The 17,779-nt window shown below is 37.6% G+C and overlaps 2 protein-coding genes and 1 non-coding gene across 7 annotated transcripts in view; 1 reads left to right on the top strand and 2 right to left on the bottom strand.

Moving 5' to 3' along the window:
* Positions 1-17,779, top strand: part of ASXL2 (ASXL transcriptional regulator 2) — a 116,480-nt gene that overhangs the window by 22,256 nt on the left and 76,445 nt on the right. For 3 of the 5 annotated variants that reach the window (XM_045844636.1, XM_045844635.1, XM_045844638.1), the window contains exons 2-3: positions 11,109-11,191; positions 11,393-11,395. In XM_045844636.1, the coding sequence (XP_045700592.1) occupies positions 11,109-11,191; positions 11,393-11,395 (86 nt within the window). The remainder of the gene's footprint in view (positions 1-11,108; positions 11,192-11,392; positions 11,396-17,779) is intronic. The other 2 variants (XM_045844637.1, XM_045844640.1) reach the window with 1 other exon arrangement.
* On the bottom strand, positions 2,243-2,346 carry LOC123822635. The gene has a single exon (XR_006786392.1). It is a non-coding gene; the product is annotated as a small nucleolar RNA U13 (small nucleolar RNA).
* Positions 16,183-16,482, bottom strand: LOC123822567 (cytochrome c oxidase subunit 6B1-like). The gene has a single exon (XM_045844641.1). The coding sequence runs from the start codon at positions 16,480-16,482 to the stop codon at positions 16,222-16,224; it is 261 nt and encodes an 86-aa protein (XP_045700597.1). The 3' UTR covers positions 16,183-16,221.

The following is a 17,779-nucleotide window of genomic DNA, read 5'->3' on the forward strand; positions in this document are numbered from 1 at the left end:
AAAGGCATACATGAGAATCCTTTTTGAGAGACAGTAGAATTGAATCTGAATTTATATTGAGCATAGTAGAGTATAAATTTAAATCTTTTAGAATACTTGTTTTGGAACGGTAGGAGATGCTCAGATATTTGTTAATCATTTATATATGTAAAATAATGTAGTTTAAGAGAAAAGAAACAGCTAATGATTTTTTCTGTAATTATACTTTTCATTTGCTTCAGTTGTCACTAGATATTACAATTATAATTTCCTTCTTGGGCCCTGGCTGGTGTGGCTCATGGATTGAGTACTGGCCTGTGAACCAAAGGATCACTGGTTCAATCCCAGTTAGAGCACATGCCTGGGTTGCAGGCCTGGTGCCCAGTAGGGGGCACTCAAGGGGCAACCAATCAGTGTTTCTCTCCCTCTTTTTCTCCCTCCCTTCCCCTCTCTCTGAAAATAAAGAAATAAAATCTTTAAAAAATTTTCCTTCTTGGTCCAAGGTTTTTTGGGTGTGGGAATTAAAAACAATTTTAAGACTTATTTTTTGTAATGTGTGCTTTTATTGCATTATAATCAGAACATAGATTTGAACCCTTTATATGGTTTTTGTATTTATTGACATTTTCTACCCATTCCATTAGTGGGGAAAACATGTAGAGTTTTTTGAACAATTTAAAGTGTGATTTATCTTTGAAATCGATCTTACTGATTTTACTATTCATATACTCTTATTTCTCTTTTATACTCATGAATGAGAATTGTAGAGGGAAGGTTGAGATGAGAGATACACCATAACTTTAATTAAGATCTGTGATTGTACCCTGGCTGGCGTAGCTCAGTGGATTGAGCACAGGCTGCGAATCGAAGTGTTGCAGGTTCGATTCCCAGTCAGGGTACATGCCTGGGTTGCAGGCCATGATCCCCAGCAACCACACACTGATATGTGTGTGTCTCTCTCTCTCTCTCTCTCTCTCTCTCTCTCTCTCTCCCTCCCTCTCCCCCCTCCCTCTCCCCCCTCCCCCCTCCTCCCCCCTCCCCCTCTCCCCCCTCTCCCCCTCCCTCTCCCCTTCCATTTCCTCTCTAAAAATAAATAAAATCTTAAAAAAAAATCTGTGATTGCTATACCAACTCCTTTATTTTAGTATGTGGTTTAACTCACTTCTTTTATTGGAAATTTTAAAATCAGAAATGGCCAAACAACCCTAGAACTTGAAACCTACATTTTTAGCTTAGACATTAGACATTGAAATTCTTTTGTGATACTAATAAACTGTATTTGTAGAGTGGCACTACCAGAATAGGGTTCCTACACCCATTCCTTCCCCTTTGTTGGCTGGACCCAGTATAAAATATTGATCCTGCAGTGTGGACCAGAATTGGGCAAATTAGAAGCTTTATTTATTTGTAAAAGATTTTATTTATTTATTTTTATAGAGAGGGGAAGGGAGGGAGAAAAAGAAGGAGAGAAACAGTGTGTGGTTGCGTCTTGCATGTCTCCTACTGGGGACCTGGCCCACAACCTAGGCAATTGTCCTGATTGGGAATTGAACTGACAACCCTTTGGTTCACAGGCTAGCGCTCAGTCCACTGAGTCACACCAGCCAGGGCTAGAAGCATTACTCAAAACAAACAAAAACTGTATGCTTTGAGCTGATAGGAATGTCTTAAGGAAATGTGTTAATAAGCAGGTCCTTTAACTTTCTTAGTTAGGGATTAATCATTTATTTTTGTGAGCTGTGGATACTTTTACCTAATTGCCCCTTTTCCCTTTCCTTGATTATCTGGCTAGTGTGCATTGTGGAAAGTTTAAAAACAAAAATGTAAAGAACCAGGAAAATATTATGATTTTGCCAGATAGGGGAGTATTCTTAGTTTGGAGTCAGAGTTCTCTTTTGGAAACTGATGAAAGCTGTGGATCTCTTTCCAGAAAAAGATAAAAACACTAAATAATTCCAAAAGGGTTCATGGAATCTTGAAAGTAGTTCGGGGTCCTGTGGGCCTAGCTTATATTTTAATAGCTCTAATTTGATCTAATACCATCAACATTTTGGCCTTTATTTCTAATTCTTCTATCTGGTCTGCCCTCCCTCCCTTTTCCCCTTCCTTCTTCCATTTACTTATGCATTCATCTCTTGATTCTTGTATGTGCTCTGACCAGGGATCAAACTCACAACTTGGGCATATTGGGATGACACTCTAACTGACCTACACAGCCAGGGTTGGTCTGTCTGTCTGTCTGTCTGTCTGTCTGTCTCGCTCATCTCAGATGTGTAATGTGCCCATGTATTACGAGGTTTGAGGGAGGCACATCTGAACACAAGAGTGTGAACACGCAGTCATCACAGTTACGAACTACAAAAGGATCTTTCTGGTTATTTCTTTACTTAATTGAAATCTTATTGTGTATTCAATTTTGTATGCGATGTTTGTATATCATAAGTGTTTCCTCAGAGTTTCCATTGAAAACTCTGCTTAAAAGATATATTTAATGACAACATAATGTATCACTGTTTTTAGCTTAGAAATAATTTATTGGGTTCTTTCTATGTTTCATGTATTGTCTGATTGGAGGGCCATAAAGATAAAGAGGCCTATGGTTTCTGCTTTGCTATTGATCTGAAAGATCTCTTTGGGAGGGATGTTAAATTGATTTATTATCTTAATATTGGGAATTTTATTGTTTATTTTTATAATTGTTACAAATAATACTATAGCAAATATCTTTATGTCTAGATCTTGTATGTATTTCTGTTACTTTTATAGATTGCTGGAAGAAAAGTTGTTGGGTAAGAGGATGTCAGTCTTTGGAAGGCCCTTAAAGTTACATGCTACCAAATTGCTTTTCAGAAAGGTTTATCGGTTTACTTTCCCAGCTGTGTAGTGTGTGTATGTCTGTCTTACTGAACCCTTGAAGGAATTGAATATTTCTACTTTTGAAGATTTTTTTTTTTTGGTGACAGACTTTCAGGTGTAGAATGGAGTGGGGAAGTTATGTTACATACAGAGAGTGGTATGAACAAAGGTAGGATGTTTGCAGCAGTGTGAGTGTGTTGCAGGATCCTGAGACCGTTACCGTTTATTCTTACACAGCCAGCATTCCATATTAAGTCCACTCTTGTTACCATGCCTGGCAGTTTGTCACATAGTTCTCAGCTTAAATGTTGGGTAGTCATTAAGGCTTGACTACTCAGACTTATCTCTGTTTGCATTCACTGTAAACCATACCACCCTATTTCATTTTATATATTGAACTTAAACCACTGTAGGAAACAAACTTTTTTTTTTTTTTTTTAACTGGCCCTGGCACCCTCTTCTTGTAGTTGAGCCTTCTTGTTTTGTAGATCAATGGGAAGGATTTACCCAAGACATTCTGCTGCTGCAAGGACTGCCTCTGACCACTGACCACCACCCTCCGCCCTCTGTGGAGGATTGGCTGTGCAGGGGCAGGGTGGTGGTAGGTAGGGGGAAGAGGTAGGGGGACTGGGAACTCACTAAGGCAGCCTGTTGCTTGTTTCCTAGAATTTAGAAAGTTGTAAAGCATGAGCCAAGACCAGCCATTCATATGGAAAAGTTATAGTTAACAGTTTGAGTGTGCCTGTGAGTTAGGTGGGACAGTCTCAGGGGATTTGCAGGGTGGGGCAAATAATATCAGCCAGGTAGTTGGAGTTTCAGCCTTTACCTACCTTTCTGCCTGGGTGAAAGCTTTTCCCCCAGCTCTTGCCTTGATGCGGATGCTTTGGTTTCTCCCTGTTTGCCATTCAACCGCTACTCTGGTGCTGGAGGTCAGAGGGAGTGAGTCTGAGTAAGTCTGTGTGTGGGTTAAGAGGAACTGCCTGGGACTCCAGAAGTTTCTTCCACCCACTCAATCCCCACTGGTTTTTGTAGCCACAAGTAATGGGGACTTAATTTCCTGACCCTGGGTCCCTGGAACCCTGGGCTGAGGGGCCTAGTATGGGGTTGGGACTCCTTGCTCCTGAGATATCCCCCTGAATTTTTATCCACCACACATGGATGTGGGACCAACCAGTTCTGGACTCTGCCCCTTCTACCAGTCTGGATGGATGGATGTTTCTTTAATTCCGTAGTTGTCAGACTTCCATTCAACTCAATTTCTGATGGTTCTGTATTTTAGTTGTAATTTTGATGTGGTTGTGGAAGGTGATGAGCCCTGTTTACCTATGCCCTCATCTTAACTGGAAGTCCACAAACCACTTTTGACACCATTCGATCATTCACAGCACCTTATTCATATACCGTACAAATAATTTTTTTTCACTTCAGTTGTGTTTTTACCTTTTTTGAGATAATAAAGCATAATATACTGAAAATGTTGCATGTTTTCTTCCATCTTCAATATTAAAATGGCTGCACAAAAATTCACCAGTTTTGATTTTATTTTTAATGCATGCTGATAAGACAACTATCACAATATAGTCTGACAATTGTTTCGAATGAAGTTAAAGACAACCAAGTGCCAGTAGAACCATCGAATGGAAAAACCTAACGGACTTTTTGGGCAACCCAATAGTTGGGCCAAAAAGTGTTTTATTGTTTCGTAGTTTCCTCTGTATTTGAAATATTGCATAACTATTAAAGGCAGAATTAAAGGTTCTTTACCATTTGTTTCTGTAGGGTTTTTTAGAAATCTTTTTTAGTATTTCCTCTCAAATTATACATGTTGTCTCTTCCTTCTCCCACCTTCTTTCTACCCGAGTTGTGAACTATTAGGGCTTGTTTCTTACTCATTTTTGTATCCCCGGTTTTTGACACTTAAGTACTTCTTAGTAAATGTCCATGAAAGTAAGAGTTAATTTTAGGAGTAGTGTGGATGTGTACTTGATGGAAAAGGGACTGTGTGTAGCCTAAGGTGCAGGAGCAAAGAATCGTGTTCCCCATCATGTATTAGGTGATGTGACCGTGGTCAAGGGACCTGTTTTCTCTGTGCCTCAGTTTTCACATTTGAAAAAAATGCTGTGATTGTATCTGCCTCATAGTTTACAGAGATGAAATGAGCCGATACATGTAAAGCACTTAGAACTGTATCTGGCACTTAAATGCTAGATTAACATTAAATGTTACTAAGCCTTAAGAATTTTGGGAAAATTAGGTTATCTTTAAAAAAATTTTTTATCTACTGATTTTAGAGAGGTGGGAGGGAGGAATATCAGTTTGTTGTTTTACTTATTTATGTATTCACTGGTTGATTCTTATATGTGCCCTTACTGGGGATTAAACCCACAACCTTGATGTTATCAGGACAACGCTCTAACCAACTGAGCTAAGCAGCCAGGGCCAGGAAAATTAGATTTTGAGAACTTTTTTGTTGTTGCTTGAACTAGGAGTGCATATAACATTCAGACCTGTTGGATAATCAGGTAAAAATCAAAGCTAGGACTGAACTATAGACAGAATGACTTGATAGAGCTGTTGAGAATCGAGGTAAAATTACTCCTGGGCTTATGAAGTCAGCCTATGTAATCTTCTCTGGTTTTCTGTAGCTGTCTCTCTGTATATATTTGTATTTAAATATTCAAGCTTCTGCCCCTAAATCTACAAACATATTTGCAATTGCACTCACCTTTCATCTTTTGTGTTAAAAAAAACAAACAAACACAAAAAAAACATTTTTTTCTATTGTCTAAAGCTCATGTTCCTAATTAGTCAAGCCTCACACATTTTAGGCCTACAATAGGTAGGCACTAGGGGTGCCTGATGAACAAGACAGATGGTCACAGCCCTCCTGGAGCTTATGTACCAATGGGCAGGACAGATGATTTAAAATGGAATTATAATAAATACAGTGAGGGTGATAAGCACTACTGGGGGTATATAGAGTGCTGCTGTAGGAGTGTAATTATTTTTGAAACCATGGGAGGGTGAATTGCCCAAGGAGAGTAGAAATTGAGACAAGAGAATCCTGAGGAAGAAGGTCAGTATTAAAACTGTAGAAAGAAAAGTTGCTGTTGAAGGGGCAGAAGGGAAGCAGGGAGAGTCTGGTGTCACAGGAGCTGAACAGAGAAGTGCATCTCAGGACAGAGGTAGTGATCAAGAGATACTGCTAAGCAGCAAGGTAAGATCTTTTTCCCCTCTTTTCCTTTTCAAATATTTGGCTATATTAGTTATTTCTTCTGCCTAAATTCCGTGTATTCCTTGCTGTTATCTGTTCAGCTCCTGAACTCACACCGTGACTGTTTGTAAAGTGGATTTGGTAGGTGAGGGATACTGCATCCTCTGAATTAATTTTGTTTGCGTGTCAAATTAGCACAAGTTTGATAATGAGGGATTTGTCCTTCATTTGTATCTGAATCTGTTGTATTTGCCTCTCATCTTGGGCTGGGGAAAGTTAAGGTAGTGAGGGCTACTTCCGTCTCCTTTTATCCTTGTCCAGTGAAACTTCTTCAGATCTGTTTGACAAAATTCCTTGACATATTTATTTCCTTCACTGTTCTAGGAGTTGTGTTAACTCCCTGTTGCCACCTCTGGACCTCCCATTCAGTGCTGAACCCTCTCAAGTTTGATTTCTTCCCTCCTGATTAAATGGAATTTGTAAGACTAATTAAAGAGCTCATGGTTAAATACAGTGGATTTTGAAATTATTTCAACTTCTGGGACGTTTTTGACATTGTTGATCACTTTATCCTTCTTAGAGTGCTTTTGTTTTTCCTGACACACATGTTCTTCTGATTTTTTCCCAGTTTCACTGGTACTCCTTAGTTTATTTGCTAGTTTTTCTTCTCTTACTCTTAAACATTGGTGTATTGGTTTTGTAGCATAGGCTGTCATCACTTCTCATTCTGCATATTTTCTGGGTGAACTCATTCACTACTGTGACATTGGTTTTAAAGCTTTTGGACAGTAAATAAACCATATAACACTGAAGTAAATCTATAAAGATTTCCATGTTTTTTCTGTACATTTTAAATGTAAAATAAAATTACCTAGGCTACACAAAATGCAGGCTTTATATATCTGTGCATATCTGGAAGTAACTCATAAGTGCAGCAGTAATTGAAGTACCAGTGTCATTGAGGCTAGAGTCAAGCTCAAATCTTAGGGGCTATCTAGATTATTCTTTACTCAGAAAGTACAATTTTTATATCCTTTTTATTAGCTGGATGTGAGATTCTGTAAGTAAAGATATATATATATATGTTAGGCATGCTTTTAAAAACAATCTGTTATGCTTTAGTTTTGGATAGTGTTGATTTTAATTCTTCTGAGCAGTTATTCAGATTGTCATAGTTTCTAAAAATTGAATTATGTAGTTCCATAAACAGTTCCAATGGAATGATATTTTGTTTGATAAACACTGCCCTCCTGTGGTTAAATTAAGCTAAATGTTTTTATAAAACTAGTATTGCCACTTACATGGAATCTGTGGTAAAAAAAAAATGGCAATAGTATTATAATACAGTAGTAATATTACAATAGTACTGTATTTTTGCTAAGAAATATATGCAGCCATTTTGTGTTTTTCTCCATTTTTCCCTCTTGGGTTTTACTAGTTTATATTTTTCTCATTATGTCTGTACACTTTCTTATTAAAAATTAGTGAATTAAGAGAGTCAAATATAAATGAAAAGATGGAAAAATATTAAGCAATTGAAAGGGAAGCTACACTTTTTTTAATTAAAGATTTTTATTTTTAGAAAGAGGGGAAGGGTGGGAGAAAGAGAGGGAGAGAAACATCTGTGTGCAAGAGATAGACCGATCAGTTGCTTCTCACACACCCCTGCCTGGGGACCTGGCCTACAACTCAGGCATATGCCGCTGGGAATCAAACCAGCAACCTTTCGGTTCACAGGCCAGTGCCAATCCACTGAGCCACACCAGCCAGGGTTATAGTTATAAATATTGAGAAAATTTATCATAAATAATTTTGTAAATGAAAATCAATTTTAAATGTCTAGTATGTAAAGGAACTAGCGATAAACATTTTTTAAAGGAAAATCAACATCCCTTAAGTAGTTTTAACTAACTTTTTTCTGTTTTATTTCATTAAAGAGCAGAAAATCAGCTAAGTCATCACTAAAAAGGCATACAAGAAATTTTTGAAAGCTTTTATTTATTTATTTTTAGAGAGAGGGGAAGGGAGAAAGAATGAGAGGGAGAGAAACCTCTCGATCAGTTCCTTTTTGCATGCCTGGCACTGGGGATCTGGACAGAAACCCAGGTATGTTCCCTGACTGGAGTCAACCAGCAACCTTTTGGTTTGCGGGAGGACACCTAACCTGCTGAGCTGCACTGGGCTCTGCTTCATTTTTTAGGATATTTTTGCTAGATGGGAATTTTGCTTTGTTGGGTCCTTTTCTTTCAGCTCTTGAGCATGATTTTCCACTGCTTCTGCATTCCATGATTTCTGATGAGAAATCCACAGCCACTTAAATTGTTATTCTCCAAAATGGAATGTTGTTTTTTCCTTGCTTGCTTTCAAGATTTTTTTTTATTGATATATCTGGGTATGGATTTCTTTGAACTCATGTTGAGATTAATCGATCTTCCTGAAATTTTAAGTGTTAAGTGAAATTTTAAGATTAAAAAATTTTAATCTAGCAAGTTTGGGAAGTTTTCTGCTATTTCTTCACAAATGTTTTCTGTGCTCCGTTCTGTCTCCTCTCCTTTTGGGACTCTGATGGCATGAATGTTAGACCTTTTGTTATTGTCCCATTAACTCTGTTCTTTTATTTTTTTTCTTTTTCTTTTAAAATTATGTGTCAACCCTCGTGCCCCCCCCCCCCCCCCAAAAAAAAAGGTTTCAGTCCAAATCCCCAGTACCTGTGGGGGAATGTGATCTTATTTTTGAAAGTAGGGTCTTTGCAGATGATCAGGTTAAGATGGGGTCATTATAATGGGCAGACTCTAATCTAACACAATTGAGTCTTTATTAAAAGGGGAAATTTGGTCACAAAGACAGACAGGTAAAAAGGGAAGACATGTAACGACACAAGGAAAAAGGCATCTACCAGCCAAAGGAACACTTGAGGTCACCAGAGAGTAGGAACAATTGAAACTGTTAAGATGTCAGTTTCTGTTTATTACTTTGTCGTTCTCTGTTAATTTTTTTTTTATCAGTTTTCCTCTGTTCATTGATTGGATAATTTCTGTTCTTATATCTTCAAATTCACCCGCTTTTCTGTTATTCCATTCTGAAATTGTGTCCCTCCAAGGAATTTTGCGTTTATTTACGTTCTTGTATTTTTTTAGTCTTAAAATTTTATCTTGCGAAGAAACGAAAAAAAGAAAAATTTGTCTTGTTTCACACAGACACATAATATATGTAATCTTATTTTTCTGCTGGAAAAATGCTTACCTATTTTTTCCTAGGAGTATTCTTCCCAACTTTTTAAAAAAAAATCCTCACCCAAGGACGTGCTTATTGATATTTAGTGAGAGAGAAAGGGAAGGAGAGAAACATTGATAGTTTGCCCTTTGTACATGTCCTGACTGGGGACTGAACCCTCAACCTAGGCATGTGCCCTGACAGGAATCAAACGTGCAGCCTTTCATTTTACTGGATGAAGCTCCAACCCACGGAGCTACACCAGCCAGGGCTTTTCCCAACTCCCTGAAGCAATGTTATAATAGCTGCTTTAAAGTTTTGTCTGATAATTCCAACATCTTTGTCATCTTGGGTTTGTTGTATGTAGGTTGTTTTTTTCCCCTTGTGAGATAATTGAGATTTTCCTGGTTATTCATATGTGATTTTGGATAGTATGTATATTAGGTATTTTGATGTGATGTTATGATACTGTCATTTTCAATCCTAAGGAGAATGTTACTTTTTTTTTGGTTTTGAGGGATGGGAGGATTTTTTAGGCAGACATTTGCCTCACTGGGTTCAGGTCACAATTTCTACCTATCTTCTAAACACTAAAATTCTGATGTCTAGTTTTCACAGTCTTCATTGTGCCCTTCGCATCTGATCTGTGTATGCACCATCTAGTGACTAATTTGGGAACCTGATAAGCAGTGTGTTGAGGGCTAGATACACCTAAGCATAGTTTGGAGTGACCCCAGGAGTTTTTATAGAACTTCATGGTATCTCTTTCTTGAGCTCCTTTTTGCAAGTTCCTTGACACTTTCTGGTTCCTAGAGATCCTTCTCCCTTGTCATGTCTGTTTTGTTGCATACTTTCACTACTGCATCTGCCTTCTATACCAAGCAGCAGGATGGAGGAGAAAGAATATAAGCCATGGGGATTCCCTTCACACTCATAGGGCCTGATGGGTTCTGCTTTCTTGAGTATTAGGTTCTTGTCTAGCCATTGCTGTTATCATCACTCCACAAACTGCTGCCTTTGGATTGCCTGGGGACAGCGCCCAAGAGAAAGGGGGGGAAAAGAAACCCCAGAGGATCCTCTTCCCCCTTCACTACTCCTCAGACCAAAAAAGAGAGGACTTCAAGCTATTTCTCACTTCACTTAAAGTGCACTTCTGAGTTTGGGCTGCCATTGAGTCTAGACTGAGTCGTCCCAAGGGAAACAAAACCATGAAATTCACTGCTGGGTTAGACTATTAGTTGTTTCCTCCCTCAAACCAATTGCTACCATTTTCAGAGTCCTTGGATAGTTGCTGCATGTATTCTGCTTAGGTTTTATTTGTATGTATTGAGTGGGAGAGACAGGATAAACTGTGATTACTTCGTTTTTATCAGAACCAGAACACAGATACCATTTTGATTTTATTTATATTGCTAATTTGTTTTGGTTACGGGTTTTTGAACATCCATGCTGTACTAGGCTTTGCTGGAAATGTTAAGACGGATCATCTTTAAGGTGCTTATAGTAAGTTCACAGGTAGGCATGTGATGTAAGGGTGGAAGCAGCAAGTACTCATAATTTCGTATTTTGTATTAATGAATAATTGAGTTATTAATCATCCTTTTGATCTATTTCTGCTTCAGGTTTGACTTGTTTGTGACTGAAGGAGAGAAGATCCTATTTATATTTCATTAATTTTCTACTTATCACCCCAAAATATAAGGGATGAAAAATCTCTGTAATGTATATGTTGGATGAAATTAATACATAGTTTTAATGAGAATAAAGAAAATACTTAAATATATAATTATAATAAGAATAGCACTTAAAATAAAAAATAATTTATTATTATATACTTGTTTCTCAGGTCTTAGAAAAATACCCCAATACACCCATGAGTCATAAAGAAATTCTTCAAGTTATCCAGAGAGAAGGACTAAAAGAAATCAGGTGAGTTATTTAAATATTAGTAATAATTATAATACATAATTAGAGTATTTTATAGTGTGTAGCAGTATAATTTAGTTCTGAACATTGATTGCTTAGTGATAACTGCATTGTTAATTTCTGATTTATTCAGTTGTCAGATGTTTGAAGTTTTCAGTCCTAGTACAGTTATAAAACCAAAAGTAAGTTTTAAAAAATTCTTAGAAGGTAACTGTCTTCACACCCATGCACTTTAATTCTTAGCAAGGCCTAGAGCCATCTTCAAGCCTTCATCTATCAAGTCAGGCTTTTGATTTAATAAGCTTGGTCATTAGCAGATAAAAAGTCAAAGTGCAGAAAGAGTGCTACAAGTAGGTAGTCTAGAAAGAAAGAACCTTGGCCACAAAGACTATAATGGAATACCCAAGGGTGGGGTCAATTAATGTAATATCAAAGGTAAACATACTTTAATTTCTAAGAGTCTTATTATATTACAATAGCACATAATAGTCACTGTTCATAACCAAGACCTTTTATCATCAAGAAATGTTAAAATTGTGTTCAATATAATTTGTCGGTTAAGGCAGAAATCTGGGAGTCTGTATTACAGATATTTTCATTAGCATAGAAAAGGTTTTGGTGCTTTAAAACTGCTACTAGGCCCTGGCTGGTGTAGCTCAGTGGATTGAGCACGGGCTGCGAACCAAAGTGTCGCAGGTTTGATTCCCAGTCAGGGTACATGCCTGGGTTGCAGGCCATGACCCCCAGCAACCCCACATTGATGTTTCTCTCTCTCTCTCTCTTTCTCCCTCCCTTCCCTCTCTAAAAATAAAATAAATAAAATCTTAAAAAAAAAATAAAACTGCTACTAGTTCTCACCTTGGGGTGGTTTTGTATAACACCCTTAGGGGAAGTGTTTAGAATTGTGGGGAGCTATTTTTAATTGTCACAGTGACTAGAAAGAAGGGAGCACTGGCATTTAGTAGGAAGGTAACAGGGATGCTGTCTTCCATCATGCTGGACAGTCTTTCACATTGAGGGATTGTTCAGCTCAAATGCCAGTAGTATTCCTATTGAGAAATAGATATATTTGTGAATAAACAACAGTACATTTTTGATAAATCATATTGTATGTTGTAGATTTCAGTTTTCATTTTCTTTAACATGATATTCAATTTAAGAGTTTTTATTGGCCTTTGATAATGCAGTTAAAAATTTTTGTTTTGATTTGTGGCCAAATGTCAATAGGCTGGGAATAAATTAGGTTTGCTTTATTAATTAAAATATAAAATATAAATTAGTGTATCTCACTTTATATCCCTGAAAAATTGTGAACATATGTAAATTAAAACATTAAAATGGATTTGAAGAATTAGCTTATAAACATTTTTTATAAATTACTTAAAAACTTACTATTGATATAGCTCTAAGTTTTTATTTGAATTAGCTAGATTTATTAGATTAAAATTAAAGCACAGTACCCAATGAATTACAGATCAATTTGTATAAGGCTATAGGAAAGAGAATAAGTGATTATTACTCTGAGGAATGAATTTTGCTAATGTGTTCTAATATCCTTTTATAGTACTATTGGGTCTTATAGAAGTGCACTAGAGATTTCATCTTCATAAAATTAGACTTGATACACACTGGGAAATAAGTCAGGAAACCTGGTATATAGAGATCAGACCTCACCAGTAGTTTAGGTTAGAATGCCAGTTGCAGGGTCATCCAACTCTAACAGTGAGGAACTGCCACTTTAAACTGTCATTTCTAGGGAGCAGGCAAGAACTGTAAATAAGTAAAGCATAGTAAATTAAAAAAGATGGCGATGCAGTTAAGTGACCACAACACACTTCTAAGTCATCAGTGACTTATATTTTGCTAAGTCCCTGCGACTTTCAGTTTTTACCTTTCTTCTCAGCACTATTTATTACAGCTGACTGCTCTTTCCTTGAAACTTTTGTTACCTGAAGTAACGACAAACAGTCCTTCTCTCTTTCCTTTCTCTCTAAGCTTTCCTTCTCATTTCTTTTTTTTTTTTTTCCTCATTACCTTCTCTCCAACTTAAGTGCACTTTTGTCTGTTCTCACAGCTTTATCGTTTCTGGCTTGTCAGTTCCCAAATATGTAGGGAATCTGCCTCACAGCTCAGCCTTTTTACATGCTGACCCCTTAGCAAAGGAATGTGCTTTCCCTCACTTAACTTTTATCTTTCAGGTATCAGTTTGAATATGTCTTTTTCAGGAAACTTTGACTTTCTGTTCTAGGTCACATTTTCCTTTTTTAATTTAATAATGTTCTGTGTTGTTTCTTCTTAGCACTTAAGGTTTAAAATTACGTATTTTTGTGATCCTAAAAAACTCATGTAACTTCTCTATAGCTTACATTAAGCTAGCTCCATTAGGGCAGTGACATTGTCTGCTCTTCCATTTCCTTCTTCCCTCATAGTGCTTGGCACTTAACAGATATTGAAAACCTACTTCTTAACGAGGATATGAAATACCAGTGGTTGGAAGATCACATTCAAATGTAGTTATAATTTATTCTTTTGCTTCTGTGATACATCAAGTGGTAGGCTTATAATAAAGATCGTAGGCAGGTGCCCTGGCTGGTGTGGCTCAGTGCATTGGGCACCAGCCTGTGAACTGAGAGGTCACCAGTTCGATTGGGCACAAGTCTGGGTTGCAGGCCAGGTCCCCAGTTGGGAGCATGTGAGAGGCAACAGATTGATGTTTCTCCTTCTCTTTCTCCCTCCCTTCCCCTCTCTCAAAGTAAATAAATAAAATCTTAAAAAAAAATGAAATTTTTAGGCAGGTTGTTGAATGAAAATTGATACTGTGCTTATTGAAAATGTGCTGTTATTTTTTTTTTTTAAGTTTTTTTTAAAGCAGTTTGGATCTCAGATCTCTCTGTTTATAGAGAGAAGGGAAGGAGAGAAACATCAATGTGTGAAAGATACATCAGTTGGTTGCCTCTCGCACACCCCCAGCTGGGGACCTGGCCTGCAATCCAGGCTTGTGCTCTTACTGGGAATTGAACCATTGACCTTTCAGTTCTCAGCCTGGCACTCAGTCCACTGAGTCACACCAGCTAGGACGCAGATGTGCTGTTTCTTAGTTTTATTTTTATTTCTCAGTCAATACATGGCTTTCAACTCTTTTTTTCTCTTTGTAGTTTTTTGTGTGCTCATTCATTTTGAAGAATCTTGTTTAATTTTGATTATTCCATACTACATTGTTTTATTTTAAAAAATGTTGAAGTGGAGGTAGCCCAAATGTCCAAGAGATGAATGGCCCTGGCTGCTGTGGCTCAGTGGATTAAGTGCTGGCCTGTGAAACAAAGGGTCCCAAGTCCAATTCCCAGTCAGGGCACATGCCTCTGTTGTGGGCCAGGTCCACAGTAGAGAGTGCATACAAGGAGCAACCAACATTGATGTTTCTCTCCCTCTCTCCCTCCCTTCCCCTCTCTCTAAAAATAAATAAAATCTTTAAAAATAAAAAAGATGGATAAAAAATGTGGTACATACATTCAATAAAATATTAGCCTTAAGAATGAATGGAATTCTCATACATGCTATATGGATGAGCCTTAACATGCTAAGTGAAATAATCAAGACACAAAAGGATAAGCATCGTACAATTCCACTGATATGAGATACCTAGAATAGGCAGATTTATAGACAGTGTAATAGAGGTTGACGGGGGGCTGAGACTAGGGGAGAGTAGGAAGCTATTTAATTGGTACAGTGTTTTTTGGAGGATGATGAAAAAGTTCTGGAAATAGTGGTAATGGTTGCACAACATTGTGATTGTTCCTAATAACACTGAATTATACACTTAAAAATGGCTAAAATGGTAACTTGTATGCTCAGTATATTTTGTCACAGCTAACTAACAAAATAGCATTAAAAATGTAATTTTTAAAATCCAATTTGATAATCATTGACATGATTAGGTTTGGTGTATCATTTTATTATTTTGTTTTTCCTTCTTTTTATATCACTGTCTCCTCTACTGCCTCTGCCCCCTATTGCCTTCTTTTGAATTGAGTATTTTGCAGTATCCATCCTTCCTTCCTTCCTTCCTTCCTTCCTTCCTTCCTTCCTTCCCTCCCTCCCTCCCTCCCTCCCTCCCTTTTTGGCTGCATCTCTTTGTTTTTTAGTGGTTGCTTTACAGATTATATAATATACACCCAAACTTTCATTGACTTCTAGAGTTAACATTTTACCGCCTTAAATAAAACGTAAAGGCCTTGCAACCATGTTCCCGTTACTCATCCCCTTTGTTATACTTGTCATATGTGTTACATCTCATACATGGAATTCCCCACCAGACAATGTTACTCATTTTACTTTCCACTTAAAACGGTTCAAAGAATAACTGTGTTAACCCAGATGTTTACCATTTCTTTTCCTCTTCCTTCTCCTTCAGTTCTGCATTTTTTGCTAATATCATTTTCCTTCAGCCTGAGGAGCTTTCCTTTTAATATTTCTTTGCGCAGGTCTGCTGGTAATGAATTCTCTTAGTTTTCCTTTGCCTGAGAATATCTTTTGTTTATTTTGCTTTATTTTGAAGGGTTTTTTTTTTGCTGCATACTGAATTCTGTGTTGACAGTTCTTCCTTTCATTACTTAAAAAAATGTTGCTCCACTCCATTATGGCCTCCATGGTTTTTGATGAGAAATCCTTGATTGCTTGAGTCATTGCCTTTTTAAAAAAATTATTTTATTGTTGTTCAAGTACAATTGTCTGCATTTACCCCCCCGCCCCCCCCACTCCCCCGACCCCAACTCCAGCCACCCCATTGAGTCATTGTTTTCATACAGGTAATACTTTGTTTTCTCTGGTTGCTTTCAAGATAATTTCTTTATATTGAGTTTTCAGCAGTTTGATTTTTGATATTACTAGGTGTGGATTTCTCCCACACACTGTTCCAACAAGTATTTATTGTTAGTTAAGCCATGATTCAGAATCCTAGGGTGGGATATACCCAGGTCCCCCTTGACTCCCCGGGAGAAGGATGGAAGACAGAGGACAGGCAGGGAGCAGCCAGTTCAGATCTTCCCAGGAAATGTGCCTTCTGCCCGGCGGTCATGCCAGGCTGACACCCAGGATACGGGGCAAAGGGACTTATATACACACTGGTACCCTTCGCACACAGCTATATCACCCCCTTTAGCAGCCATTGCCTTCTCACAGCGGTGAAATTCTAGGTAGTTCTGCCAACAGTGCCTGGTCTGGTTCTGCTTGGGGAAATGGCTGTCAAAAGGGGCAGTCTTGTAGTTCTTGATTTTGTTCTTGATGTCTTCTGCCATGTTGCTGACTCCTAAAGACCCCCCCGAAGCCGCTCGCAGCTCAATGTTTGGTGTGGATTTTTTGTGTTCAATCTGTTTAGCATTCACTGAGCTTCTTGAATCAGTAGCTTTATGTATTTTATCAAATATGGCAAACAGTCAGCTGTTGTTTATTTTTTTCTTTACCATATTTTCTCTTCTTCCAATTACATGATTATTTTTGAGCATTTTATTAGTTTCCCGAATCTCTGCTTATTTTTTCCAAACTTTGTACCTGTGTTTCAGAATGGATCATTTCTGTTACTCTATCATCAAATCCCCTGACTTTCTTTTCTGCCTTTATATTCAGCTATTGAGGCTGTACAGTGGAATTTTTTAGTTTTGATGTTACATCTTCTGATTTCAAAATTTCTGTTTTGTTTCTTTTGTAAAGTTTCTATTTTTCTGTTGTAAACTTCTTGGCTTTCTGTTAATTTCAACTTTATTTATCTTTACCACATGAAGTATAAAGTTTTTGTCTGATAAGTTCCATCACCTGGATAATTTCACAATTGGCAACTACTGATTATCTTTTCCCTTGAGAATTTGTCACATTGTTTTGGATCTTTGTTTATGGAGAATTTTAAGTTTGTGTTTTAGATATTTTTAGTATTATGTTATTAGTATCTTTAGTATTTTATGTTAGGAGTGTTTTAGTGTTATTAGTGTTAGTATTTAGTAGTTGTTTAGACTCTGGTTTTCTGTTAAAAATCTGTGTAGAATGGTGATTTCTTTTTGATAGGCAAAAAACCCAGTTGTTCTCTCAGACTACTGGTCTGTCTCACCTCTATAGGAGCTGGATCAATAATTGTTCAGTTTTCAAAGCCTTTTCTGCTGTTTTGGAGTTGTTCCATGCATGTGCCACTCATGCTGAGTCTGAGATATGAGCAGAGGTTCAGTTCTCAAAGCCTTTGCTGTGTCGCTTGGGAGTGTCCCAAGTATGCACCACCCAGGGATAAGCTCAGACCTTGTGTGGGAATTAAAAGGTTCCCTTCTCTGGTTCTTTTGTCTCTGGAACCCCCCTCAGTTCTTCTCCTTCCCCCACTCTACCCTGCAGTACCCTTTTTTCTCTGTCTCTGGCCAGAAAGTCATGGCTTTTTTTTTTTTTTTCCAGAATGTTATCTATCTCCTACAGTAGTACATCTCATCTAGGGCCTGCTCTTCAAAATGGTGAGAGAAAAACCCAGACAACTCACCCTGTGAGCAGTTGGCTAACTGTGACCTTAGAGGGAACAATTCTCATGACCACCCTGACTTAATTAGACCAACTGCCTGGTGA

This window comes from Phyllostomus hastatus, unplaced genomic scaffold (assembly GCF_019186645.2).
Source record: "Phyllostomus hastatus isolate PE091 unplaced genomic scaffold, TTU_PhHast_1.1 phas_contig_402, whole genome shotgun sequence".
Classification (NCBI taxonomy): Eukaryota; Metazoa; Chordata; class Mammalia; order Chiroptera; family Phyllostomidae; genus Phyllostomus; species Phyllostomus hastatus.

Excerpts from the sequence above, each read along its gene's own strand:
- LOC123822567 (XM_045844641.1), bottom strand. The coding sequence starts at position 16,482 with ATGGCAGAAGACATCAAGAACAAAATCAAGAACTACAAGACTGCCCCT.